We start from the raw sequence: 27953 nt of genomic DNA, 5'->3' as shown, positions 1-27953 counted from the left end.
ACAGCTACCATTTTCCAGACATAATATTGAACCACATAACTATGACGATCAGCATTATCCAAGACACACACACAGCCTGAGTCTCTTAAGGACTAAGCCCCTCCCTAACTTGGAAGTTTCGGAACCATAGGGATTTTTAGGCCTCTAGAGTACCACTTTTAAGACATGAGAATGCACTAAGTAAATCAGTGCTCTGCTACTATCTCCCATGTTCAGGAGACCTCAGGTTCCCAGATGTTAATTTCCAACAGCCTTGAGGTTTGGGAGAAAAACCCATATATACAAAGTGGAAGCCTCTCAAGGTTTTTTGGCCATTTTGTTATCCTTCAACACTGCTAGCTTACAAAACTCCTCAATCATTTGGGTAAAGCTGGTGTGTAGTGAGATTAGTCACATAAGTCCCACCTGTAGGGAGGTTACGTTCCCTTTCACTCATTCTTTTTCTTCTCGTTCCAACTATGATCTTGGGAATCAGACCACACAGCCAGAAAAAGTGGAATGTGGCAGACTCTGCCCTTTCAGTTAAGAAACTTCAATGGAGGACAGACAGGGAAGATCAATGTATATGGCTTTATTTTCTGCCCACCATCTGGAAATTTCCAGAGGTATAGACTGGAGTCTACCTGTAAGTGACTAGATGTGGACTCAATCCAAAATGGTTGGCTTGAAAATTTCACAAAGTTTCCCAAGATGTCTCAACAAAGAAATCATTTATGAACTCAGGAACTATTGCTTGTAGAGAGTAACTGTTTTTACTGTCTAAAATTGAATAAAAATATTTCCATCCTGAGACTCATTTTTAGTCAGTAAAATATATGACACCTTCCTCATAACTTCATTGTTTGAAATTTATTCAAGGACATTCTAGAAGGATAACTATGATAATATTTTATTAAATAAAACAAACACACTGAGAATTAAAATTTAAAGCTTATTGTATTTCAGCCTATTATAGCAAGTGAGGAAACTCCTGAGCTTTTTTTCTCCCATTTTTTTTGAGGCAGATAATACTATGAAATGCAGGATTAGGGACATAATGGGACTAGCACTGGACTGGAGAGTCACGAAAACTGGCTCTAAATTCACTACTTTCTGTTACCCAGTTGAAATCTTAAGCAAGTCAACTCCCTATTTGAACCTCAATATCCTCTTCTAAAAGATAAAGAAACTGAACTTGATTCATAAATTCAAATATTAATTTGACAAACATTTATTGAACCCCACTGCATGCCAGGTACTGAGCCAGGGATTGGGGGTATAACGATGATTAAGCACAGTCCTGGGCCCTGAAATACATCCAGTTTTGTCTTAGAGATAATCCAGATTATTGCTAACATTCCCTGTATTCTAAAATTTCATGATTTTTCCTTGTTTCTATATTTCTACTTACTTGCGGAAATCCTCTTCTTTTATCTTATTCAAAGCTTTCATAACTGCCATTCTAGTGAATACTGACTACATAGGGTAAAATGAAAAGAAAAGACATTTTATCATCTAGACAAGAAAACATCCGAGGTGAAACACAGAACATGGTTGGAGAAATTATATCATCTTAAACTATACTTAAAAGGGAAAAATATTTAATGCTTCAAAAAATAAATAAAATGTAAGAATTCACACTGTCAGTTCTGCAGTTGGTACACCCCTACACCCTTCTCTTCAGTCTGGTCTATGTCCATAATACAAGGTAGACCTAGCTAGCAGAACATGTCTTCCTCATTTCACTGTCCCACTATCCTCAAAATGTGGCAATCTTCAAATACAAAAATGATGACATTGCAGGAAATGTGCTTTGAATATTTTTTCCCAGACCACAAAAGGAATTTACATCGATCCATCTACGTTTTTTTCCCTATGTCCCTTCACGGGCCACAATATATAATTTAGGAGTTGGCTGCCAGGGTAAGGGGTAAAACAGAGCCAACCCGCCTGCCCTGGCATGTAGTAACTCAGCACTATTCACCAGCCACAAAGAAAATAAATCCACTATACTGCATAGAAGGGCATCTACAACAAATGTCCCACCTTGGGGTGTTTAAAATAAGTTAAACCGCCTGGTAGACATACTAGAACTAATTGGTGCATATATACATGGCTTACTATGATAAATCACAATTATTTCTTCTATTATAAAAAAATTATACTTGACTGAAAAGGGGCACAATGTAGGCATTTCAACAGTTTATCAAGGTATCATAGGGTTAGAACTGAAAATTAAGGACCTATTTGTTAAGATATGAAATATAAGGCCTGAAAGAATCTGGAAAGGTCATTCAATTTACTCCCAGCTATAAGGCAGGAAAACTACAATTAAGACTATACAACAGTTACTGGACAAATCATGTAGTCTCTATGATACTTTGACAAAAATTCCCTTATTCTATTATTTAATGCTGATACTTGTATATTCCTCAAAGATAACAAAAATGAAACTAGATCATCAATACTTGTATAAATATGGCTTACAGGTCGTTAGGTCAGAGCTTCACAGATGGTATGACAAAGGAGTGAGCTATATACAGTTGTGCCAAGATATCGATCCCTTTATTTTACAAGGGCCGAGAGGCAGGGCCTGGGACAGTGGGAACCCCCAGGCATATTCTTCCAACTTAGGGCAACTTCAACTGTTAGCCTCAGGGTGCTGAACAAACGTGATAATGTTCTAGGTGTACCATGACGTGAGAAAAGGAGGGAAGCACAGCTTTAGGCTTGGTCTCCATTTCTAATTATTTCTACACAGGCATTCAGCAAATGTCACAACCTTCCACCCTCACCCATTCTAAAAGGCCCAGCAATTAGCCAAAGCAAGAGGAGAGACCAAATGAAATATCTTTGACAATAAACTTACATTCTTTTTAACAAGCAGAACAGCAAAATGGATGTCAGGAAAAGTAGAAATGCCTGAGTCTCTGTACAAAACCAACTAAGTAACTGGGATGTGAAAGTTTGCTAATATTGTACCATCCCATTTTATCCCAGCATAATAGAAACTAAAAGTACATGCCAACTAACTTGATCATTAACATAAAGACTAGCTCACATCAGTAAAGGGGAGTTTGAATAAAACACACTTTTGCAAATATAGCTTGAAATATGCTTTATGAATTCAGGACTGTCCTACATAACTTAATTTACTTTGGATTATATTTTAAAACACCAATTGCTAGAAAATGGATATTAGACAAAAGTTTGGAATACTGCTGATACTTACCATTTGGTCTTCCCAGATGATGTAATTTTGGGAATTAAAATCTAAAAGTTTAATTTCCACAAAGGGGTAACAGAAATATCATTGATGAACTGGTTCTAAATTCAACAAAATCAGAACAACCCAGACAGTGACACAAACACACACACGAGAATGTCTGTGTGTTACTATGACTTTCTAGCCAGAGGCAAAGGTGTTGATAGTTGGAAAAAAAAAAAAAAATGTAGCAAATGGAAAGATTTAAAGACTGATTCTTAGTATAATAGATTGCCACATTTCTAATGCATACCTTTTTTTGTTGTTGTTAATTTGAATATTCAGCTCAGACAAAACTCACTAAAAAATAAGAAGCAGGAATCCTTACCTGTTTGTTTTTGGCTGGCTTGAAACAATCTGGACATACTGCACGTCTAAGTAAAATTTAAGTTAATATAAAAGGTTAATAAGTTTATTTTGGGGTGGATATAATTCAAATATATTTTATACAACATGGCTGCCGAACTCAGGAGGATATCAGGAGCAGACAAAACAAATCACTATATGAGCTACATTGGTTTGTCTAGACCCTTATGTTAGAGAGCACATTTTAAACCTACAAAGACATGGCAAATTCTGATATACTCATTAGAAAGTGGAGTAATACTATTTTCATGAAAACCAAAAAGCATTAACAATGTTACACAATTGACATTGTTGTTTACAGGGCAACTTACAGGAAGTGGCAATCCTCAACTGTTTCTGGGTGAGCAAAGACCACACTCACTTCAAACAAGCTCTAAAAATTATAAAGACAGTTTAAAAATGAGCAAAAGGAAACCAACATCTAACAACTTATGAATGGAAATAGAAATTAACTCTCAAAGATTGGCTCAGAAAGAGTGACAACAAAAACTAGAAATACTATATTTTCAAATCAGCTTGTTCACAAAGCAGCTGTAAAGGAAATAGTCTTTTTTCTTTTTTAACTTCACAAGTTCAAGCACTAGTGAGGATACCAAAAAACAAGTTCAAAAGAAATTTTAAGATACATTTGTATGATTTTTGATTTTAGGTGTAAAGATGAATCAGAATTCATGGAATTGGAGATAGATAACTGAAAGAAATAAAGAACTACTCTAGTCAATACTATGACTAGAATTATCAATAAAGCAAAAAAACATTTATCCACTTGCTTAAAAATTCTGTATGAGGCTTTTTTTTAAACTTTTATTTATTTAAGTGTGTTTTTCCAGGACCCATCAGCTCCAAGTCAAGTAGTTTTTTCAATCTAGTTGTGGAGGGCGCAGCTCTCACTGGTCCATGTGGAGATAGAACTGACAACCTTGTTGTTAAGAGCAATGCGCTCTAACCAACTGAGCTAACCGGCTACCCTAAGGCTTTTTCTTAAGTGCTCAAACTTCTTAATGGATTTGAGTTTTAAAAGAGAGATCTTAATTTTTGTTTTATTATCAAAGTGATACATACAAACTGTAAAATAAGCAAATACAGGATGGGTTTTCAATTCCACTCTACTGAGGTAGAATTAATAACAGTTTGGCATGTTTCTTTCAAGCCATTTTTATGAATATAAACATAAATGTACAGTACATGTTTCTTAGGATATAAAACATACTTTTGGATAATTGCTTTATTCAATTAGTTTTATGTCATGGACATCTTTTCAAAGACTGTTGGACATGTAAGTTATAGTAAATTTTTCTCTTATTAAAAATATTACAATGAACATCCTTGTATACAAAAAAGCAAAATTTCATACTCTGTGTACATTAACTTCCACAGAGAATATACAAAATTCTACATTGAGAAAAAATAGAAATGTCATACTAGACAACAATTTCATCTTTTTTATTGAGTTCTGTATTTATGGATTGCATTGGATCATCAGCAAGCCTATTAGCTACTCTAGAATCATAATAGTGAATAGTTATTTATTTATTTTTGCTCTCTATTCTAATCTACAAAGTAAAATTAAAATTACAACATATTCTTTTTACTCAAGAAAACTTCACTCCTCCTGAATCATCTTTTGTTTTCTATTTTCTGTTCTGTTTCAACATGTGAAAAATCATTTGTGCTTCAAAACTAAAATTTGAGGTAAAAATATTTTGCATCAATGACTTCTCTAATTTCCAAAGTACTTTCATTACCTCATTTCCTCTTCATACTGTCTGTGGTGGTTTTGTTTTCTATTCTCTCAGTATTCAGTTTAAAGGGCAGTCAGAGTATATTCTTACTAACTGAGGGAAACAGAGCTGTATAATTCAAAATAGTGAAAATCTTTTTTTAATTATTTAGCTTTGAAAGATGGTTTTGTGATTTTACTTGAATAAGGATGTGTCTGATATTCAGGTAATTTCCTTCAAGAAAAATGATGAGATGAGCTAGGAATAGGTCCTGTTTCCACATCCAGAAACTTGTTGAGCTCTTCCCTAAAAATTCAATCCATTCTAAAGACTGAGGCAAGGTCTGCTCAAGAATAGGTAAATGTTCTGGCTTCAAAGGCAATCGCTGCCTAAAACTAAACAGAGGGACTTGAGACACCAGCAAGGTGTGAGAGACTGAGTCCCTGATCACTATAGTTGAGTAGATTCTGTCTGCATATTTGAAAATAAGATAAGCCACAGATAACCAAATTTAAATAGTCTAGAGTTGACTCTACAGTTGCTCAGTTATTTATGTATTGCTCTGTATCAGTAAATCTGTCTCTCCAATTAAAATATATATTTAAGGCATAGTTCATTTCTAACCTTTTAAGGTCAATTAGGGTACACTGCACCTGTTACACTATAACCTCAATTTAAGACTAGAAATTAATATTTTAAAAGCTTAAAAATCCTTCACTGGATTATTTAAAGAGAAGATTCTTTTGGCTAACCAAAATTCTGACATATAATGAAGTAAAACCAGAGAACAAAATTAACAGTATTGATGACCCAATACCTTTCCATCAATGGGAACACCCAGTTCTTCTGAAAACAGGGGATGAGTTATCCACTTGTAGGCTTCTTTTAGCTGAATTATATCATTTCTTCCCAGCGACAGACTCTGCTTTCTGAATAAAATAAAAATTAATTCACTGACATGAAAAACTTCACTTTTTCTACTAAAGGCTAGAGCTTATGCAATTATTAAAAAATATTTAATGAGTGCCTACTATTTTGCACATTAGATAGAAAGCAGAGAACAAGGCAGACAAAAATTCAACAGCTCATGGACCTTACATTCTAATAGAATCAAGAAACTGCTTTTTTAAATGGCATATAAGACAGTTTTTAAAGCTTCAAAGACAAAAGCATACTAGTGAGTTTTTCTGAGCTAGAATTGCCAGATTCCAGAATTCATACATCAGAAAACAGAAAGGTAGAATAGAGAGGATTATTTATTACTCAGAAACTATAAAACTGCATATTACAATAATCTCATCCAAACTAAAAATGTTTGTATCTACTTTCTTCCGGATAATGGGGCTTACTTTGGGGGAATTGATGTAAAAGCTCTACTTTACTGCTGAAGAAGAAATATTAAATCCTAAAGTATCAATGTTCTGAAATGCTCAACTTAATATAAATATATGAATAAAAATCTGACATTCCCCCCAAATTTACTCATGAGCCAATAAATAGGTTTGGGGAAGTCCCAATTATGATTTCTAGTTTTTAGTGTGTAACCTAAAATTGTGATAGAAAGGAACTGAGATAAGAGGAAAGAAAAACATGGTATGATATTATGAAAACTGTTCTACTCTACTGAGAACACTGCAATATCACTAATAAACTAACAAGCCCACATCATTCAAATAATTAAAACTTCAAATCAGTCTTATGGCTGGCTATTTACAGGGCTACTTTTAACAAGTGATATAAAGGGCCAGCTTGTGAATCATTTCTTTAAATGTCTAATTTTCACTGATGGAAATGACTTATAGTCAATATCCATTATAATTTAATTCTTCAAGACTAAAAGACATGACTAATTGCAGGTAGACAACAAAAAAATAATTTAGCTAATGGTTAAATTTAATTGAACTTAAAAAAAATTATATATCAAAACCACTATTCCTCTAAAACTGCAAATTAAAAGAGTTGATCTAACGCATTCTGTATCCAGCTGAGAATATAATTGGTTACACGGAATGCTTTCATATGCTTTGGGATTGTGGTTTAATAATGAAATACCCAGATAAGCCCTATATCTGACAAATAATCAAATTATTTTTCTACATTCAAGAATTTATTCAAACACTAAGTGTCTGAGCTTCATAAACTGTTCTTAATTCTATAAATACCAGAAACATTTTAGGTATTCTAAAAGACTATCTTAATATTAGTTTAATATCATCAATAGTTTAATGATATATGTATAAAATAGCATCACAGCTGAAAAGCAAATAATTATTGAGTGAGAATACACTTTAAAGGATAAAACGTTGAAACAGAAAACACAAGAATGGAACACTATTTAAAAATTGTTTAGACTCTAGATAACAAAGGATTGCAGCAAAAGTGAATCCTAAAAATGAGTTAAAACATTATTCATCGCGTATTTAAAGAAACAGGTATTTTAAATCCTTCATAGTCTTAGAAGTATATTTAGAGCTTTTCAGTCCAGTTAAAAAACTTCAACTACAGGTATTTTTTCTTTCCAGATTGAAGAGCTAGAGGAAAGGGTTAACAGACATCTTGGAAACCTTAACCTTATATATAAGGTAAAAGTACAATATTTAAAATGCCAGATTTTCAATCCTGCAAGTTCAATGTGGCTAATAAGTTTCCTAATATAATTTAGGGTAAGTGTTTTCACAGAGATCCTTAGCATATGCTTGATGGTCCTTTAGAAGAATTAGCAGTCATTGAGGTAAATGCAGCTCCAATTTAGTACTTAGTAACTGCATTTCCCTCTCTCTGTCAGGTAACTACTGATGAGGATGTCAATTACAATCACTTTTGCTATAGATATAAGGTGACAACCATCTAGGACAAAGATTAACCAAAATATCCAACACAATTAATTTTTTCTAAATACCCTGAATCAATTCTTTAATGGCAATTCTTCCACAATCTTTTAAACATAGAATGAACCAGGGACACTAAGGAAGAAGGTTAGTGTTCTATATTTTTTTCTGTGCCAGTAGCTCTATAATGAATAGGATATCTTTGGGGAAAACTAGGCTTATTTTAAAATTCTTCAGTAACAAAAAACAACAACTCACAAGCAAGGTGGATGGAAACTGGAAACATTTAGAAAATAGCATGTCCTGACTACACTAAAAAATTTCTCAAACATAGGATCACATTTTATTATGACAGAATCACAAGCATTTGAGACTAATTTAACATAACCTAAGACCCAAACCTTTTGATAAATATGTGGTAATACCCTTTTAAAAACAAAGATGTGAATATAAAAAATAAAAAAAGCCAAACCAATTACTGTTTTTCATAAATCACTTAACCACGCATGAGATTCTAATTTCTCTCTGGAGTTTTCTCTCTAGAGTACACAGGAACGTCCAACAGTCACATTGCCCTTGTTATATTGGTATAAATCTTTTTAGTTTCAAAATCCAAAAGCTCCAGAAAATTAAAGATATTTTTCTTAACACAGTTGGCAATGAAACCCTGATATAAATGTGTGAGGCTGTTTAGAGACTTTATCAAACTTAGTGTGAATATTCATATGTTTCACTGTAGAAATATTAATGTGTTTGATTATATTGTTCCACTCCAGGTCCTGGAGGGGAAAGGTATGTCATATATGGTATTTAACACCATTTTACATTTCCAAAATCTAAACGATTCTAAATTCCAAATCAAACACGTTTGGCCCTGAAGGGTTTCAGGTTAAGGACTGTGAACCTATGTTTTCCATGTCTTATCTATGTATAAACTCACTGCTGTTCTGCTTTCACTATTTTATTTTGTATTTTTTTATAGCATAATGAATTTCATAATTTGGTTTCTAAGATCAGTATAAAATTTCTTCTTTTAAAATAACTTGCCAAACTACATTATATAAGTGACTAATAAATATAAAGTATGCATTTACATTCAGGTTAAATCTACAAAAATGTGAATCCACTTTTATAGACTACTAATATGCTATGTAAATAAAACAAATAAGTTTGACATCTAAATTTATACAATAAAAATTTTTTTGTGCCAAGTTCTCTAGTAGCTAGTGAACTCACTCTAAAAAAAAGAAATAGTAGTAGTAAAAGTACTTTAAGAATCAGGTAGCTTATATTTAAATGGTAGTAAAAATTCCCTACCTAAATTACTTACCCCATTTCCTGTTTTACCAGCAACCATGCAGCATGCTGTAGGCAATTTAGTCACACCCAGAAAGAAAAGGGAAAAAATGTTTATTGAAATTAAGTTCCAATATCATTACTAAAGTGCTTAACTAATTTGCTAATCAAACTCCCTTTTTGGGAGAAAAGTTAGTGTTCAAAAATGTGACAGTGACCTCAACCTCATTTAAAATCAGAAATGAGGTGAGATGCCACTTTCAATGCTGGCTTGCTGTGGCTTAGGAATTCAGCAGGGGTATCCCCCACCTCCCTACAGATTTCTATTTCTCATTAATGAGGTACAAGTTTTTTGTTTTTTTTTAACATGGGTAGCTTACATTTATTCTTAAAATATCCTACTATTTCATAGGGAAAGGCCCAAAGTGACTGAGTACATACTATGTGCCTAAAACAGAACTGAAGTCTCAATTTTTCTTTTTGTTTTTTGTTTTGTTTTGAATTTTATTGGGGAATATTGGGGAACAATATGTGTTTCTCTAGGGCCCATCAGCTCCAAGTCGTCCTTCAATCTAGTTGTGGAAGGCACAGCTCACTGGCTCACATGGGAATCAAACCGGCAACCCTGTTGTTCAGAGCTCACGCTGTAACCAACTGAGCCATCTGATCGCTCCATCTTTGTTTTTGTTCTTTGAATAGGGCTAATGCATTTTTACCCTATCGAATTAATGATATATACAATGTGTTTAGGAGTAAAATGTACTAATGTCTGCAACTCACTTTGGAATACAACAAAAACTAAGAAGGGTGGGTAGAAAAAATTGATGGCTAGATATATAATAAAGCAAATATAGAAAAAAGTAAATTGTAGAATCTAGGTGGGTATATGGGTGTTAACTATACCATTCTTTCAACTTTACTATATATTTGAAAATTCTCATAATAAAATGTTAGGGAGAATGTTCTGGGAATGATTAATAGAAAATTGAAAAAAATTGCTAAAATGAAGAAATATCATTCATAATCACGGTTGCTATGAGGATTAAATGAAATTCACATAAAATGCATTGACTAATAAGTGTGTGACACTAACATGTCTCAGTTTGTCGTTAGACCCCCACAGCTTTCACTTTAAAGAAAGGTAATGACATGTCCTGCCTCAGTAATGGCATTTTGTGAAGAAGACAGAAGCATACATGTGTAAGTCAATAAAATACATGTAGTCTCTGTTTCTACACGTCACAAAAATGGCCAGTTATCACTCACATCCATCTCAAGACCTAGCTCTATCTATCTATCTATCTATCTATCTATCTATCTATCTATCTATCTATCTATCTATCTATCATCTACACACACAGGGCATATAGGTAGTTCATAGGTGGACCCTGTCCTTTTAAACTTCAAATGCACTAGATACTTCTGTAGACTTAGGAGGTCTGAAATTAAGTTCGCAAACTCATTCCAGAAAAAGTGCTACATACCTACCTCATGCTGAATATCACTGCAGTCACCTTTGAAGTACTCCCCTTGGGAAGCTATGCACTGACACCAGCGCATACTTCACCCTTCAAAGCAATTTTGGGACTCTTTTTCTGGAATGTCCATCAGAGCTGTCGTCATATTACCCTTGATGCCCTGAATGTCATCAAAATGTCTTCCTTTCAATATTTCCTTTATCTTCGGGTAAAGAAAGAAATCACTGGGGGCCAGATCAGGTGAGTAGGGAGGGTGTTCCAATACAGTTATTCGTTTACTGGCTAAAAACTCCCTTACAGATAGTGCCATGTGAGCTGGTTCATTGTCGTGACGCAAGAGACATGAATTGTTGGCAAAAAGTTCAGTTCGTTTTCATCTAACTTTTTCATACAGCCTTTTCAGCACTTCCAAATAGTAAACCTGGTTAACTGTCCAGTTGGTACAATTTCATAATGAATAATCCCTCTGATGTCAAAAAAGGTTAACAACATCGTTTTGACTCCTGATTTGGACTGAAGGAACTTTTTTGGTCCTGGAGAACTGGCTGACTTCCATTGTGCACTTTGACGCTTTGTTTCAGGGTCATATTGGTACACCCATGTTTCATCACCAGTGATAACACAGCCCAAAACATCATCTTGCCTCTCCAAAAGGTCTTGGTAAACTTCAACTCTCCTTTGCTTTTGTTCATCGATGAGCTCCTTCAGGACCATTTTTGCACACACCTTCCTCAAGATTTTCAGTTAAGATTTTCCTTACTGTTTCTCTATCGATGTTTACTTGGTCTGCTATGCTTCTCACAGTTAGCTGACGATTTTGGCGCACATTCAATGAATTTTTGCAATGTTTTCATCAGTTCTGCTCATTACTGGCCACCCTAACCTCTCTTCTTCAGTGACACATTCTCTCCCATCAGAAAAACGTTTAATCCATTTGTACACTGCAGTTTTCTTCATGGCATTATCCCCATAAACTTTGATTAACATGCCCCTGATTTCATTTCCACTCTTTCCAAGTTTAACAAGACATTTACTGTTTGTTCATTGCTCTAATTCAAGCTCAGACATTCTTGTGTCGGCACACAAAAACATGCAACAATAATGAACGCCACTCAGAAAGACATTGCTATACATCGACACAAACATAGCTGTGAGACCAAGGTTATCAAACCTTACCGAGCTATTTGTACAGTGCTGCCAATGTAAGCGCATGGTGGCAAGTTCGCAAACTTAATTGTCAGACCTCATTTGATTATTTAGAAACATGAGGTGCACTACTTCCTTCAGACATGAGCCAAATAGAATAAATTAATCACTAGCTAGGTAAGAACTAGAAGTGTTCCCAATGCCTAAATGTCTCCTCAGTACCTTCTGATTTTTTTAGTTTGTTTCCTTTGTTAGTTCAACTTAGTACCATTGATAGTACTACAGACCCGTTCCATCTTTCCTTCCATTTACTCAAGCCCTCTTTGAAAGTGTATGAGCTTGGTATAATATTAGGTTGTACAAAAGTAATTGCAGTTTTTGCAATTATTTTTAAACTTTTAAACCACAATTACTTTTGCACCAATCTAATACACAATCTACTGGAAGTCAGAAGACCTAGCTTTGGGCTTCACTAAATTTCTGGCACTCAATTTCCTAATGTGTAAAATGAGAGTTAGAACAGAGGACGGTAATTTAAGCTTTTCTGGATGGTTAAAGGTCATTTTTTAATGGACATAGTTAGTATACTGTTTTGTAATAGAGGCTATTCAGACTTATAGGACTTGGAGATCACAGAAAAAATGAATAATGATCTCCTCAAGCTGAAACCTTGTAGTCAAAGTTTCCATACTTTTGGCTTCCATACTTTAAGAGATCAATAAATACTTGTTTTGTCATCTATAAGAGGATATTAATACTCCTCTTGCAGGAACACTGTAAAGATTTAATGAAATTGTGTATGTAAGGAACCAAGTAAGACTCCTGGCATATACTTAATAAATGCTATTATTGTTGTTTAAAAATTAAAACCTTATCTCAAGGCAATTCATAAATAATAAAATTATTATCCCTTAAAATATAGGGATATTTTCCCTTAAATGCCAAACTCCTCTATTACAGGTAGTTCTGGAACTTTCCTCATCAATGAAATCCTCTTAGGTATCTGAGCTATAGAGAACTATCTGTCCCTTCTTTAAGGGGACTCAGACTCTGCTGTCCTTTTTTAGTGACCTTTTCCTCTCCTCTTTTGAGGCAAACTCTGTTCTCAACATTCACTTCCAGGTGATGCCATGAAGTCTGCAATGTTTCCTGTCATCCTCTTATTATAAAGTAGGGCAGAACTGGAGGTTGCCAAGGGAAACCAGATTACTATGTGTAACATGTAAAATTAAATTAAATGTCTACTGTACCTGAGAGCTACTAAAGGGTTGTTCCTTCCTAACCCTCTGCAGGCTCCCTGCTCAAGCATGCCATCAGGTTAGACAGAACTAATCACACAGCAGGGGCTGGAAGCTGAATCCCAAAGACATCAGTGTTGCTCAATTATTCCATTTTTACCACATGCTAATAATGCCTTCAACCTGCTTCTGCTGAGGAAAAAGAAGTACATTTTTTCCTTTCAGGTCACCACGATAATTTTAATAAATGTCTATTCCTTAGTCAGTGGGAAAAAATCATTCTCTAGAGTAAGCAATTTAATTCTTTCTCCCCAACAGATCCAAATGGCATTAATGTTATCAAGTTGAATCAAATTTGATAGCAAAGGCAGTATGTCACCTCCTGAATATTCAGGAACCACACAATTTAATCCTGGGCTCTCCTTTAGTAGAGACTTCTAAGCAAGTCCTAAATGGGACAGTTGAATGACATACTTGCTCAAGTGCCTGTATACTCTGGACACACACACACACACACACACACACACACACACACACACACACACCGTGGAAAGCCTATGACTGGGAATGGCTTCTGAGCTTAGAGTTCTGAGGGTGGGTGCTCAGCCAGCATCAAACAATGAGAGTAGGTGATGTATGGCCAGCGATTGAGATGGCAGGAAGGAAGGACAGAGAGAGTAAGAGAGGCACTACAAATGGCATTTTGGGGAACTACAGTTAAGGAAAGTTGGAGCTTAGGGCATGTCATATGTGTGCACAGATGTGAGCAGACATTCACCAGCTAGAAATGAAACCGGAAAGATTAGCAGGTTTTGTGTGTCAAGCTAGGCCATGAATCCAATGACCAAAACCCTAACATGAGAAATGCCTCATTTACGTATCCACAGAGTCCGTCCCATGGCAGTACAAAGAAGAAAAACATTGATCCTCTGTAATTCACTAAGTCCCAGTATAACCATCATCTTCACACTATCAGTTTTCTCATGTGATGGCTTAAAAGGAAAATAAAATACTTCTTGTATTTCTTTACTTCCCTTCAAAATATTTCTTTATCATACTTGGGAAAACAGTGGGAAAAAAAGCACATGTTCCAGAAGAATGATTGAATGATTGTGAAAAATACAGTCTACTTTTCTCATATCTGCTGCCTATCTGGCCCTTATAGACACCTGAGTCTGTAATTTCTGATAAAGGGAAACAAACACTAGACTAAAAGGCAGGCTCTGCCTCTAAATATTGTGTGATCACTTGCAAGGTGGTGTCTTATCTTTCTGCACCTTGGTTTCTCAACTTATAACATGAAGGGGCTCAACGCTTCATTATTTGGGAGTACCTGCCTGTGGTGAGATCCTCACTGAGAATCAGAGATGAAAGACCAGTCTCTGCCCATAAGGGAACCTACGAACTAAGAGAAAATAAAGGGGAGTAAAAGGATAATAAACTTTAATAATAAAAATTAATAATATTGATAAAAATAAAAATACTGAAAGGTGGTAGCTATGACAGGGATATATTTAGAGGGAACATGTAAGATGTCCTCAGCTCAGTCTTATAAGAGAAGTGACACATAATCTGAGTTCTGAAGGATTAGTAACTTAGAATTAACTGGGTACAATGGGGAACGTATGTTCCAAGTAAAGAAAACCCTATGGTGCAAACACCAGAGAGCATCAGGAAGGTTCTGGGAACTATGAGTCAGTGGTCCCTAAGGAGCTGAGGACATGTGGCTGGGGGTGGAAAGGAGGAAGCAGGTCTTAGATCACAGAACTACTATACCCAGGCTAAGGGGTTTAGATTTTTCACTGAAAGCAACACAGTGCCACAGAAGGATTTTACGACAAATACATATTTGTCGTATTTGTCTTCAGGAATGCCTACTCTGGTTGCAGTGTGAATTAGAGGAGGAAAATGGGAACTAAGGGAAATGAAGACGTGGTAAACTAAAGCAATAATTCAAGCAAGTAATAGTTTATTATGGTAGTGCTGATGGGGATGGAGAAGAATAGGCAGCTTTAAGAGATAATGAGCTCACAGCCAACAAAACTTGGTGATTAGCAGTGATGTTGGAGTTGCTAAATTACCAATAATGCCCTTAAAACACAAAAGTCCTTTGAATCCTACACATCTCTTGGACTCACTTGTAATCAAGACAATACAAATAAAGTGGTACCTCGATTTTCTAACGTAATCCGTTCCGGAAGACCGTTCGAGTTCTGAAACATTCAAAAACCGAGGCACGGTTTCCCCATAGAAAGTAATGCAAAATGGATTAATCCAGACCTTCAAAATCAACCCCTAAAACTGCAAATTTACCATAAATTTTACTATCTAATGATACCATAGATCCATAAAATTTACGGCGTTCGTAAACTGAAATGTTCGACAATGGAAATGTTCAAAAACTGAGGTACCACTGTATAGACCTGTACCAACAGGGAAATGACAACAGGGAAATGGCAGTTAGGGTTATTACCCCTGCTCCCTCTTCTCCCAACATACACAGATGCATACATATATACATTTATGTGTTTTTCTTGTACACAAATAGCCAATGGGGAACTAGGTTCAATAATGAAGTTAGTAACAATAAAAACTCTTCTTCCCTCTTCTTTCTTACCCAGTACAATAGCCTAAGATTTCCTTCTCCTCCTCCTCCTCCCCACTCCCCAGTCTGCTACAACTTTGAGCATCTACCCCTCCAGGGCCCGCTCCTCACCTTGTGTCAGGTTTGATGTCAAGTGTGGTAACAGAAAGAGAAAGGTAAGAGAGGATGGGACAGTACACTCCTATAACCAATGCTGGACTCTTACCACCCTCCGTGTTTCCCTGAAAATAAGACCTAGCAGGACAATCAGCTCTAATGTGTCTTTTGGAGCAAAAAATCATATAAGACCCAGTCTTATTTTACTATAAGACTGGGTATAATATAATATAATGTAATATAAGATAACATAACAATATAATATGACTGGATCTTATATTAATTTTTGCTCCAAAAGACACATTAGAGCTAATTGTCCTGCTAGGTCTTATTTTCGGGGAAACAGGGTAGCTGAGTTAAAGACTCTTCTCACCCCCAGTCTCCTTACTTCCACATCTCACCTCCACCACCTCCCTGCCTCAATCCCACTCTTCTTTTCCTGGAGTCCCTGATGTCAGACCTGTGATGAAATGACTAACAGACTGAGTCTGGGTGTCTCTTATGATGAATAAAACTTATATCAGCTCTGTATAAAAACCTCTACAAAATCTCTACATTATCTTTCCCTACAAGGTTGAGAAAAAAGAAAAGGAAGTGAGACATAAGACCTTTTAACTCCAGCTCTTCTTACTACTGTTGGACAGCATTAAAAAGGTTGAACGTTTCATTTTTGAGAAGGCAAGGGGAAAAGCAAAGATAAATCAGCAAATATAGACCGAATCTGCAGGTTAAAGTTAGGTTGCACAGCAGCTCAACTGTCCCAGTTTCTAGTAGAATTGCTATTTCTGTGTTGTGAATTTTAAGAAGGAGAATTTCTATTGCATTTTGCAATACTCTAGGTGCTGATGTTTGCCTAGCTCTGAAGGATTTGATTGGAAATAATCACAAGAGGAAGTTCTATGGGGGTGGGAAGGTGGGATAGGAGTGATGGTGGGGAGGCAGATCAGAAGACTGAGCAAGTGCAATGAATGAATGGCTCTGGGATAGACATAAGGACAGATATGGCTCAGTCTTGTCCTTTAGTGTCACACGCTAATAAGGGGATAACTTGAAAACTGAATTTCAGGTAACTCTAGAGTTAGTAACATCAGTAAAGCAAAGGCATCTCAACAAATATCTGTTAACAACTGGGTTTGGCTGAGAAGGCGCAAATGTATTTCCTCCTAGAATTTTATTTTAGAGAACTGGCATCCTCACTGAAATACCAGTTAACATAAAGTGAACTTGCAGGTTCAAGAGACTTCAATGTATCAACTGGCTCAATTTCAAAAATTACAAATACAAGTTCACTTCAAAACGACTACCAAGAAAAACAGCTTTTAAAAGTAAATTTTAAGCTTTGAAATTCCAAGGAGACATATTAATTGTTAATTGCTGAGAATATAACAATGTTGAAAAAAGTCACTTCAATAAATAACTCAAAAACTCTATAAAGAGAACTAGTTTAAAATAAGTCCAAGTTATCACAGGAAAATTACAAGACTGGAATCATTTTGTGGGTCGAACTTCATTTGCACTAAATATATTCTTAAGGATAAGAAATTATTTGACTATTTTTAAATTAATTGTTTAGATATTTATTTTTAAATATACTAAAAGAATTTGTTATTATAAAATCATCAGACTTCTAGCTTTAAGATGGGGGGGGAAGCCCTTTCTGCCCACCTGTCCTCTGAAAAATCATCTTAAAATTAGATAGAGAATGAGAAACAGAAAAAAGAAACTCCACCTATAATGAAACAAGAAAACAATTCATCACCCCACCTCTCGATATATGAAGACAGAAAAGGGATACAGGAGTAAAAAGTAGCAGAGCCCAGGAAGCTGATCCCTAAGTGTGAGCCAAAGGAGATCCCAGCACTGCCATCCGAATCAGCAAAGCTGAGGACTGGAGGCATAAAACAACAGAGGGTACAATGTGGGGCTACAGAGGGGGAGTGGTCAAAGGCTTGTAGAAGGAACACATTGACTCCCAGGTCCCCTCCCTGACACGAAGCAAGATCAGAAGGTTTATACTCTGGTAAACTGAACTCATGGTACCTACCCTCAGGAGCCCCTCGCAAGAGGATGGCTGGAGTGAAGGCTTACAAGGAAAAACAGAAGGGTTCAGTCTGAATAGGGTTCAGTCTGCAGTCCCTTCCCTACCCTTCTCTGGGTACTCAGGCAGCTAAGCTTATACCTTTCTCTGAAGGATTAGAGGATTCTTCTTTGGAGAAACTGGATAGTTTCTGAGGAAAAACTTTCAGATAATTATATATGGTCCTTCCACATAGAAAGTCAGTTTACTACCTGTTCCCTTCATTTCTGATTTAAGAACTTACTAAACTTGGAATAAAACCAAACTTCCTTAAATACATAAAAAATACCTACTAGAAAAGAGTTAACAGTACACTTAATATTAAAACTGTAGAAATATTTCTGTCACTGAGGGTCAATACAAAGGTCACCAGGATCACCACAAAACATGTAACATGCTTTGGAGATGCTAGTCAATTCTATGAGATAAGATCCACACATACATACATATGTATACACCCACATACACCCACATACATATAATAATTATCATTATTTGTAAATAAGATAATTGTATACCTAGATGAATCAACTACAAAACCACTAGCATTAGTAATAGAGACTAGTAAGTTAGGAAGTTACGAGATAAATATCAACACACAATCATACACTTTACTTTCCTAATAACCAAATAGAAAATGTTATGGAAAAAAAAATCCCACTCAAATTGCAATTAAAATGAAAACATGTTAAAACAAAAAAACCCAAACACATAGGAATAAATTTATAAAATGTAAGATAAAAACTACAACCAATCGAAAGACCTAAACAAGGAATTTTTTTTAAATGTAGAGAAATTGGTTCCTAGAGAAAAAGTTCCATAAAAATTAGAAATTTAAGAACACAGGCATTGTTGGGGAGCTCTGCTTCCAAGGGCATGGAGCCTTGTGCTGGGGCATTAACCAGGCTCTTCTTCCTCCACCTTGTCTCTGGTGGCCTGGACAACATGACGTACACTCCTTGAGAGGAGGCAATCAGGAAGGAGCTAGCACTGGACGCAGCTCTGGGCCACAGGGTCCTCGGTCGGCAAGCTCTAGGAGCTCAGCGGGAAGGGTGGTCGGCAAGCAGGGCACCCAAATAACCCTTGCCTCCTTCTCAAAGCTGTGTTCCTCTGCCCAGAAGCACACCAGCTTGAACACGGTTTTCAAGAGTCTGGCCTTAGGGGACACCCCAGATTTACCTCCTGGGGGAGTGCTGTACAGTGAGTTCGGGTGCGATGGGATAGAATGGGGAGAGGGGTGACAGAAAGAGGTCCCCTCCTGAGGGTCTCCCTCTGCTCTCCAGGGCCTCTGTCATCGCTGAAGCTTATTCTCAGCTCTGCCGGGCCTCAGGGGAGCACTGGGAGATAAGGACCCTGTGTTCTTGAATGTTTCTCTTAGAAACATGTAATCCAGCACCCCCTACCTCCTTTAGTGATGGGGAAACTGAGGCCAGAGGGAACAAGGGACTTGGCTAGTATATTAAAATAAATTCTCACTCCTGGTCTGAAGCATTGTTGGTGGGGAAGTAGAAGCAGAGACTGTGCTTCCCCTTTAAGAAATGTGCCTCCAGCAATGCTCTGTAAAGCCCATCACTCCAAGCACTACCTCTCCATCCAGGAATAAGGCAGAAAAATTCAAAGAATACTGCTAACCAATCCCCAGGTCTGGATACCCAGTAGAGACCAGGTCTTCTCTGACAATGGTCTGGGTCTTGGAGAGAGGTTATGAATTGGGCCCAGATAGTTTCCAAAGACATGGACAGTGGGGCATAAGGAAGGTGTGGGGGAAAAAATTAGAAATTTAAGTTTGTTGAATGACCATAAACAAAGGTAAATGACATATGACAGGCTGGAAGAAATAAAATAGATTAAAGATTAATAACCATTATGTCCGAAGAGCTCTTAACTAATTAATTTTGAAAAGTCAAATAACCAGATAAGAAGAAACTCTTACGGTTAGTAAACATATAAAAAGATGTAAAACTATACTTGAAAATCAAATAAGTGCAAATTAAAACTAGACAATTTTTGCATGCAGGCTAGAAAATACAAAAGAGTATAATAATTCCCAGTTGGGCAAGGGTATGAAGTTGCCATACAACTGTTGTAAACTGGTAACATCTTTTAGGAGGGCAATTTGGAAATGCTTATCAAAATTTTCATCAATTCAAAGAGAAAAGTTGCCCATTTCTTTTAATGTAAACCTTATTCCCCATCAATACAATAGCTACCTTTAGAGATGTTGTGATGATAGAATGAATGCATGCTCTGTAAACTGTAAAACACACACACACCATATATCATCACCTTGTTTTAAAGAAAAATCTTTCTCCAAATTAATGAATTTTATTATAATTTGAAAAATAAGTTATATGTCAAGCTATTGATATTTGTCTTTCTAAATTTATAAAAGCAATCCACTAAAAACTTCAAAGAAATTCTTTCCAAGAAAAGGATAAACTGATCTGTTTTATCCTCTGATCTGTTGAGGGTTAGTGTGCCTGTCATCTGCTTTTCTTTCCAGGGACTTGCCTAAGTAGTCAGAACCAAGATGGAAAAAAGATCATAAAGTATCCTGGAAAAAATATGGAATTCCAAGATAGAAAGAAATGGGTTCAAGTTCTCTTCCTACTTAGCAAGTAGTGCTATGGGGCAATTAAGTGTCCTTTTGGTGCCGTTTCCTCATCTGCAAAACAGGGAGAATGCTGTTTCTTGTATAATTGGAAGTTTAAATGAGATATTCTACCCCCAAAAAATGTTAACTGTTGTTTTTATAATATAGGTCTTCTGACTGTTTAGTAATTAAAAAAAAAATCTATTAAGCTACTTCTTGAAGCACATTGAACATAAAAGGGGATTTCCTTAACCCTTGTCCCTTCCAAACTTTCAGTTCTAGTTTTAGTCTAAAAGTTTAAAGAAGGTGATATTTTAAAAATTTTGTTGTGAATCTAAGACTGGAACAGCATCTGCACTGGGCCATTTTCTAGCCATGAATGCTGGTTAACAGGTGAGCAAGACATAAAAGTAAGTGAGCAAGACAGATTGGACCATACACCCAACAACAAAATGCAGCACGACACTGACGAAAGGAGAACGGCAGTGGCCCTTGGACCTTAAACCCTGTCCAGTGTAAATCCTGCTAATATCTTTATTAAGACACTTGATGTAGTATTAGGAAGGAAGGGAGTGAGAAAAGGAGGGAGAGAGTAGTAGGGAGTGGAGAAAGACAGAGATCGAGACAGTGAGAGAGAAAGAAGAAAAAGGGAACCACAGATTCCTAAGAATAATTTGGTGAAGATCTGTCTAAAAGCAAAATCAATTCCTAAGAATAATTTGGTGAAGATCTGTCTAAAAGCAAAATCACAGCTTTGGTGTGTGGGAAATTTCAAGTACATTTCTAGAGAATGGCAGTGTGATGAGCTATTCATACCACTAATTTGTACAATATGATATAAAAATAGAGGCTAAAATAACTAAACAAATAAAAAAGACCTAAAGTACATGACATGTCAAAAATGATTACTGGGGCCGATCCTGTGGCTCAGGCGGTTAGAGCTCCATGCTCCTAATGCTGAAGGCTGCAGGTTCGATTCCCACATGGGCCAGTGGGCTTTCAACCACAAGGTTGCCAGGTTCGACTCCTGGACTCCCGCAAGGGATGATGGGCTCCGCCCCCTGCAACTAAGGTGCTGAGCTGCCACCGAGCTCCAGAATGGCTCAGTTGGTTGGAGAGCTCAACCACAAGGTTGCAGGTTCGATTCCCACAAGGGATGGTGGGTTGCGCCCCCTATAATTAACAACGGCAACTGGACCTAGAGCTGAATGGCGCCCTCCACAACTAAGATTGAAAGGACAATAACTTGACTTGGAAAAAAGTCCTGGAAGTACACACTGTTCCCCAATAAAGTCCTGTTCCCCTTCCCTAATAATAAAAAAAAATATATCTTAAAAAAATTGTTAAATATACTCATGAATCTAATTGGTAATGTATTTTATGTACCCACTCTGTTACATAACCTTAAAAATCTGCAGACATTCTAAGGGTCACCATTGGGTGTGAATCCTAGTATTAACTGCAGTAAATATTTTTTCATATGTTTTCTCTTCATATTCTTCTGTATAATTAATTTGTAAAATATAAACTAAATTGATAGCTTTCCACTACGATTGTTATAACGCAAAAAAGTATTTATAACCTCACAGATGAAAGAAACAAGTCAGTATACTTTGGTTTTGGTGATTTAATGTAGTAAATAAAAATAACATAATCATAATAAAAATTAAAATGAGAAATGCAAAAATTATATCTTAAAAATAAATAAATATATTTGGACTTGTAGGTAAAGAGAGAAGATTAAATTCAGGGATGAACTTTTGTTAATCCTCTAAAACAACAGTAAAGAGATTTGTTAAAAGTGCATAAAATCCACCAGGATGGGAACAGTGAGAGTGTGGGGAATAGCAACTATTTGGAAGCTGGAAAGCAGACAGGGGAGTGGTAAAGGACTTAGCAGACCCCCCAAAAAGCTGGGGTTCCTAAACGGGCAGCAGGGCAGGCTGATACTCCACAATCAGCAAAAGTTTGAGAATGAACAGCACAGAGGAATTCTGGAAGGAGGGGTAGGAGGAGCAAAATAAGATTGACTGAAATCTGTTTGAAAAATAGAAAAGAGGTAGATCCTCAAATCCCCACCGCACTCCCTGCAGTCAGATGACATATATATACACATATATATATATTATATATATATATATATGTATATATATGTATATATATATATATCTCAGTCCTTCTTTATCCATTCATCTATTGATGGACACTGAGGTTGCTTCCATATCTTGGCTATTATAAATAATGCTGCAGTGAACATAGGGATGCACATGTCTTTTTCAAGTTAGTGTTTTGGGTTTCTTCAGATAAATGCCCAGAAGTGGGATTGCTGGGTCCATCTTTGTCTCTTTTTACACCCTTTGTTTTAAAGTCTATTTTGTCTGATATAAGTATTGCTACCCCAGGTTTTTTTGTTTGTTTCCATTTTCAGGAAATATCTTTTTTCATCCCTTTACTTTCAATCTGTATGTGTCTTTTGAGCTGAAGTGAGTCCCTCGTATGCAGCATATGTAAGAGTCTTATTTTCTTATTTATTCAGCCACCCATCTTTTGATTGGAGCATTTAATCCATTTACATTTAAAGTAAATGTTGATAGATATGTGGTTATAACTCCTTTAGCTTTTTCTTATCTGGGAAAAACTTTAAAATTTAAGTAATATTGGCTTGCGCACAGCATCGAAAGGTCAAGGTTGGACTCAGAAATGGCAGCCTCCATTTTCTACAGTCAGCTGTTGGCTGCTGTCACCATCCTTAGGAGCCACACATCCTGGGCAACGCTGGGGGCTGCCACACAGGTTCTGGGAAATTGTGGATTGTTTAATAATCATGGATTCCAAGTACAGCAGCAATAACAAAGAAATCTCTTACTACACGAACACATGAATATGGAATTGTTGCAAGATGCTGGAGTCACCGTTCCCAAAGGACACATGGGTAAGTCACCAGATGAAGCTAATGTAATGCAACTGCCAAAAAACTATGTTCAAAAGATGTGATGAAGGCACAGGTTTTAGCCGGTGGCAGAGGAAAAGGAACATTGGAAAGTGGCATCAAAGGAGGAGTGAAGATAGTTCTCTCTCCAGAAGAAGCAAGACCTGTTTCCTCACTAATGATTGGGGAAAAGTTGTTTACCAAGCAAACAGGAGAAAAGGGCAGAATTTGCAATCAAGTACTGGTTTGTGAGTGAAGATATCCCAGGAGCGAATACTACTACTTTGCAATAACAATGGAAAGGTCATTTCAAGGTCCTGTGTTAATAGGAAGTTCTCAAAGAGGTGCCAACATTGAAGAGGTTGCTGCAGAGTCTCCTGAGACCATAGTTAAAGAACTTATTGCTATTGTAGAAGGCATCAAAAAAGAACAACTGTCTATCTTGCAAAGATGGAATTTCCATCTAATGTTGTGATTCTGCAGCAGAAAACACGGTCCAATGTTACAACCTTTTTCTGAAATGGATGCAACCATGGTAGAAATAAATCCAATGGTAGAGGATTCAGAGCTGTGCTGTGTGTGGAGGCAAAGACCAATTTTGATTCTAAATCACTGTATCATCAGAAGAAAATCTTTGACCTTTAGGACTGGACCCAGGAAGATGAAAGGGGCAAAGATTCAACTAAGGCAGATCTCAACCACATTGGCTTCGATGAGAATATAGACTATCTAGTAAATGGTTCTGGCTTGGCTATGGCCACAAGGAATATAAAAAGTCCCCCTGGAGGGACTCCATCCAACTTTCTTGATGTTGTTGGTGGTGCCACAGTCCATCAAGTAACAGAAGCATTTAAGCGTATCACTGCAGATAAAAAGGTACTGGCTATTCTGCTCAACATTTTTGGAGGAATCATGCGGTGTGATGTTACTGCACAGGGTAGTCATGGCAGTAAAGGATTTGGGAATTAAAACGTGTTTTGTGGTACAGTTACAAGGTACATGAGTTGATGATGCTAAGGCACTAACAATAGACAATGGAGTTAAAATTATTGCTTGTGAAGACGGATGAAGCTGCTCAAATTGTTGTAAAACTCTATTAAATAGTGATCTTAGCCAAGCCCAGATGGATGTGAAATTTCAGTTGCCAATCTGATCTGAGAATCCAGTGGATGGCTGAAGGTGTTAAAAGTGCTATAATCATTAAAAAAAAAATACTGTGCTCTGTATTATTGTTGTTCATTTTCTCTTTAGTGTATGATTATAATTTCCATCTAGGCACAAAAGCTTTTCAAAGATTTTGGTCTGCATTTAATTCTACTGGTGAGAATGGGCTATTTATATAAAGAACATGTAATGCAGTTATCTAGTTTCTTTTGTTGCAGCCTTCTTTTTCACTTCTAGAGAATGCCACTTGCAATATGACAGTTTATTATTGTTGGATGTAACATTCTTCATCAATATGAGTCCTACGAATAAAATAAATACGAAGATGAAGCTTTATTCTTCAGTGTTAGAAATATACTATTATCTAATAACTAGCTTCATTAGTAGAGCAATGTATTAAAAATGTTTTACATAAGAAGTGTTTATCTTCAACACCAAATACCTAACTAAATATATCAATCACTATTGTATAAACAGAGCTTTCAAACACTCCCCAGAATATTCTTTTAAGTATTTCAGTGAAGTAACATGTTAATTATTTGAACATTGTTTTAATCATTACAAAATACCAATAACTGCAAGTTTTCATGATCATGTGGTATTGAGAAGAACCTATAGATTTGTACCAAAGAAAGGTTTATTTCTTAAGGACTTGGCAGACAAAATTAACAATGTCAATTAAAGTTAATAAAAATCTCCCAATGTGAAAAAAAATTAAGTAATTGTTGACTACATCCAGGAAAATAAAAGAGAATATTGTTGTATGTCAATTATGTCTCAACAAAACTGGCAATAAATAAATGAGACTATTGAACACTTTGGCAGAAAACTATTAACAGAAAACTACATAAACTAAACAAATGGGAGTTTTGGAAATGAAAAACTCAATAACAGCAATTAAAAACTCAGTAGAGATGTTTAACAAAATATTAGACATAGCTGAAAAGAGAATAAGTGAACTGGAAAACAGGTTAGAGGACAATACCCAAAATCACACAAGAGAATCAAAAAGATTTAACATTACTAAAACCAAACAAACAAAGAAGGAAGGAAGGGGAATGTCACAGTCATAGTAGATTCAGTGAAGATGTCTAACATATAGGCAATTGGAACCTCAGGAGAAAAGGAAAGGCAGAATAGAGATGAAACATTTAAAGAGATAATAAATGAGAATTCTCCAAAACTCATAAAGATTTGTTAGATAGGGCACAAATAACATGAATCATTAAAAAAAAAGCTAATGAATTGGACTTTATCAAAAATAAAAACTCTTGTTTTTGACAATTATCATTAAGAAAATTAAAGAGCAAGCTACAGTCTGGGAGAAAATATTTGCAATACATGTACATAATAAGGATTTGTATCTGGAATGCATTAAGAACTCTTACAACTCAATGAAAAGAAGACAAACCACCCAATTTTTAAAAAATAGTCAAAAGATTTGACAAAGTCAAATATGAAGACACTTCACAAAGCTAAATGAATGGCAAGTAAGCACATGAAAAGATGTTCAACATCATTAGTCATCAGGAAAATAAATACACAACCTCTGTACACCTACTAGAATAGCTCAAATGAAAGAGAATGACAATACCAAGGGTTGGCAAGTATGTGAAGCAACTGGAACACTCATATACTATGGTGGAATATAAATTTAAACTGGTTAATCCAGTTTAAATTGTTTGGCAATTTCTCATAAAGTTAAACATATTATCTATCCTAGGACCCAGATATTCTACTCCAAGGTATTTACCCAAGAAAAACAAAAACATATACCCACACAAAGAATTGTACATAAAAGTTCATACTGGCTTTATTCATAATAACCAAAAATTGGGACAACCTATGTCTATCAACTGGTGAATCGATAAACAAATTGTGATATGTTCATACAATGGAACTCTGTTAAAAGGAATAAAATGGAACTCTATTAAAAGCAATAAAAATAAATTACTGATATATACAACAACATGATGGATCTCAAAATCACGCTGTGTCAAAGAAACCAGATTTAAAAAAATAACATAATGTATGTTTCCATTTACATGAAATTCTTAAAAAATGCAAACTAATCTATAATATCTGACAGTAGACCAGTAGATGGCAAGAACTAGGAGTGAAAGTACTCAACTGGCACAAGGAAACTTTGGAAGTGATGGGAATGTTCTAAATCTTGATTGTGGTGATGGTTACTTAGGTGTATGCATCTGTCAAAACTCAAAAAACTGTATCCTTTAAATGGGTGCAGTTTATTATTTATAATTATAACTCATAAAGTAAAAACAAACACATACAATGATATAACAATACCCACTGAAATGCTAAAATTAAAAATATTCTCAAAATTAAGAGTCAGTGATGATGCAAAATAACTGTAACTCTAATACACTGTTGATGGGAATGTAAACTGGTACAACCACTTTGGCATAATGTGGTAAAGTCAAAGAAATGTATTCCTTATGACTCAGCAATTCCACTCATAGGCATACATAACCTAGATAAACTTCTGCAGATGTGCATTAGAATACAGCTACAAGAACATTTATGGTTTCACTGTTGAAAGTAGCCAAAAATTAGAAATGACCTTAATATTCATTAATAGTAGTATGAATAAGCTACAGTATATTCATGCAACTGAATACAGCAATGTACAGCAATGAAAACAAATTACAGTTCCACATAACAATATGGATGAACCTCTTAAAAATAATATCAAATGAAAAAAGCCAAGATACAAAAGATAAATTGTGTTATGATTCCATTTTTCAAAATCGGGCCCATTTAAACTCTAGTTTTAGGAGTAAAGACAGTGATTACCTGTGAGGAAAAGGAAAGGGTTAACCACTGGTGAACATAAAAACAAAAACTTATTAAAAAGAAAATGAAAATACTTCAAGTCTAGGATTGATTTCAACTTCAAGAACTCACATCATGTAATCTGTGCTTTTTTTATCAGGCAATTACTTACAATGTGAAAAATATGAAAGCCTAAACAAACGGAAATAAGACTTTACCCAGATGTACAACAAGCTAACCAATTGACAAACTATATCACAGGCTCAGGAAAAAAAGTGTCATTTGTGCTAATGGAATATTGTTTATCTGAATATTCACCTATAACAAGTGTGATTAAAATCTCTTTAGAACACACATGTGAGATATCTTAATTGTA

The 27953-nt window shown here is 35.7% G+C and overlaps 1 protein-coding gene and 1 pseudogene across 4 annotated transcripts in view; one reads left to right on the top strand and one right to left on the bottom strand.

The window, feature by feature from the left end:
• The window catches only part of PUS10 (pseudouridine synthase 10), a 62848-nt gene that overhangs the window by 19253 nt on the left and 15642 nt on the right, over positions 1–27953 (bottom strand). For all 3 annotated transcript variants that reach the window (XM_081069042.1, XM_081069041.1, XM_081069043.1), the window contains 5 exons: positions 9490–9524; positions 6149–6260; positions 3922–3983; positions 3573–3618; positions 1391–1455 (listed from right to left, as the gene is read on the bottom strand). In XM_081069042.1, the coding sequence (XP_080925168.1) occupies positions 1391–1455; positions 3573–3618; positions 3922–3983; positions 6149–6260; positions 9490–9524 (320 nt within the window). The remainder of the gene's footprint in view (positions 1–1390; positions 1456–3572; positions 3619–3921; positions 3984–6148; positions 6261–9489; positions 9525–27953) is intronic.
• LOC308505661 (succinate--CoA ligase [ADP-forming] subunit beta, mitochondrial-like) lies at positions 23389–24770 on the top strand (annotated as a pseudogene). Its single transcript has one exon. The product of its transcript is annotated as a succinate--CoA ligase [ADP-forming] subunit beta, mitochondrial-like (transcript).

This window comes from Rhinolophus hipposideros (assembly GCF_964194185.1).
Source record: "Rhinolophus hipposideros genome assembly, chromosome: 12".
In the NCBI taxonomy this organism is placed as follows: Eukaryota; Metazoa; Chordata; class Mammalia; order Chiroptera; family Rhinolophidae; genus Rhinolophus; species Rhinolophus hipposideros.
This window is presented reverse-complemented; position numbering and strand designations above follow the sequence as displayed.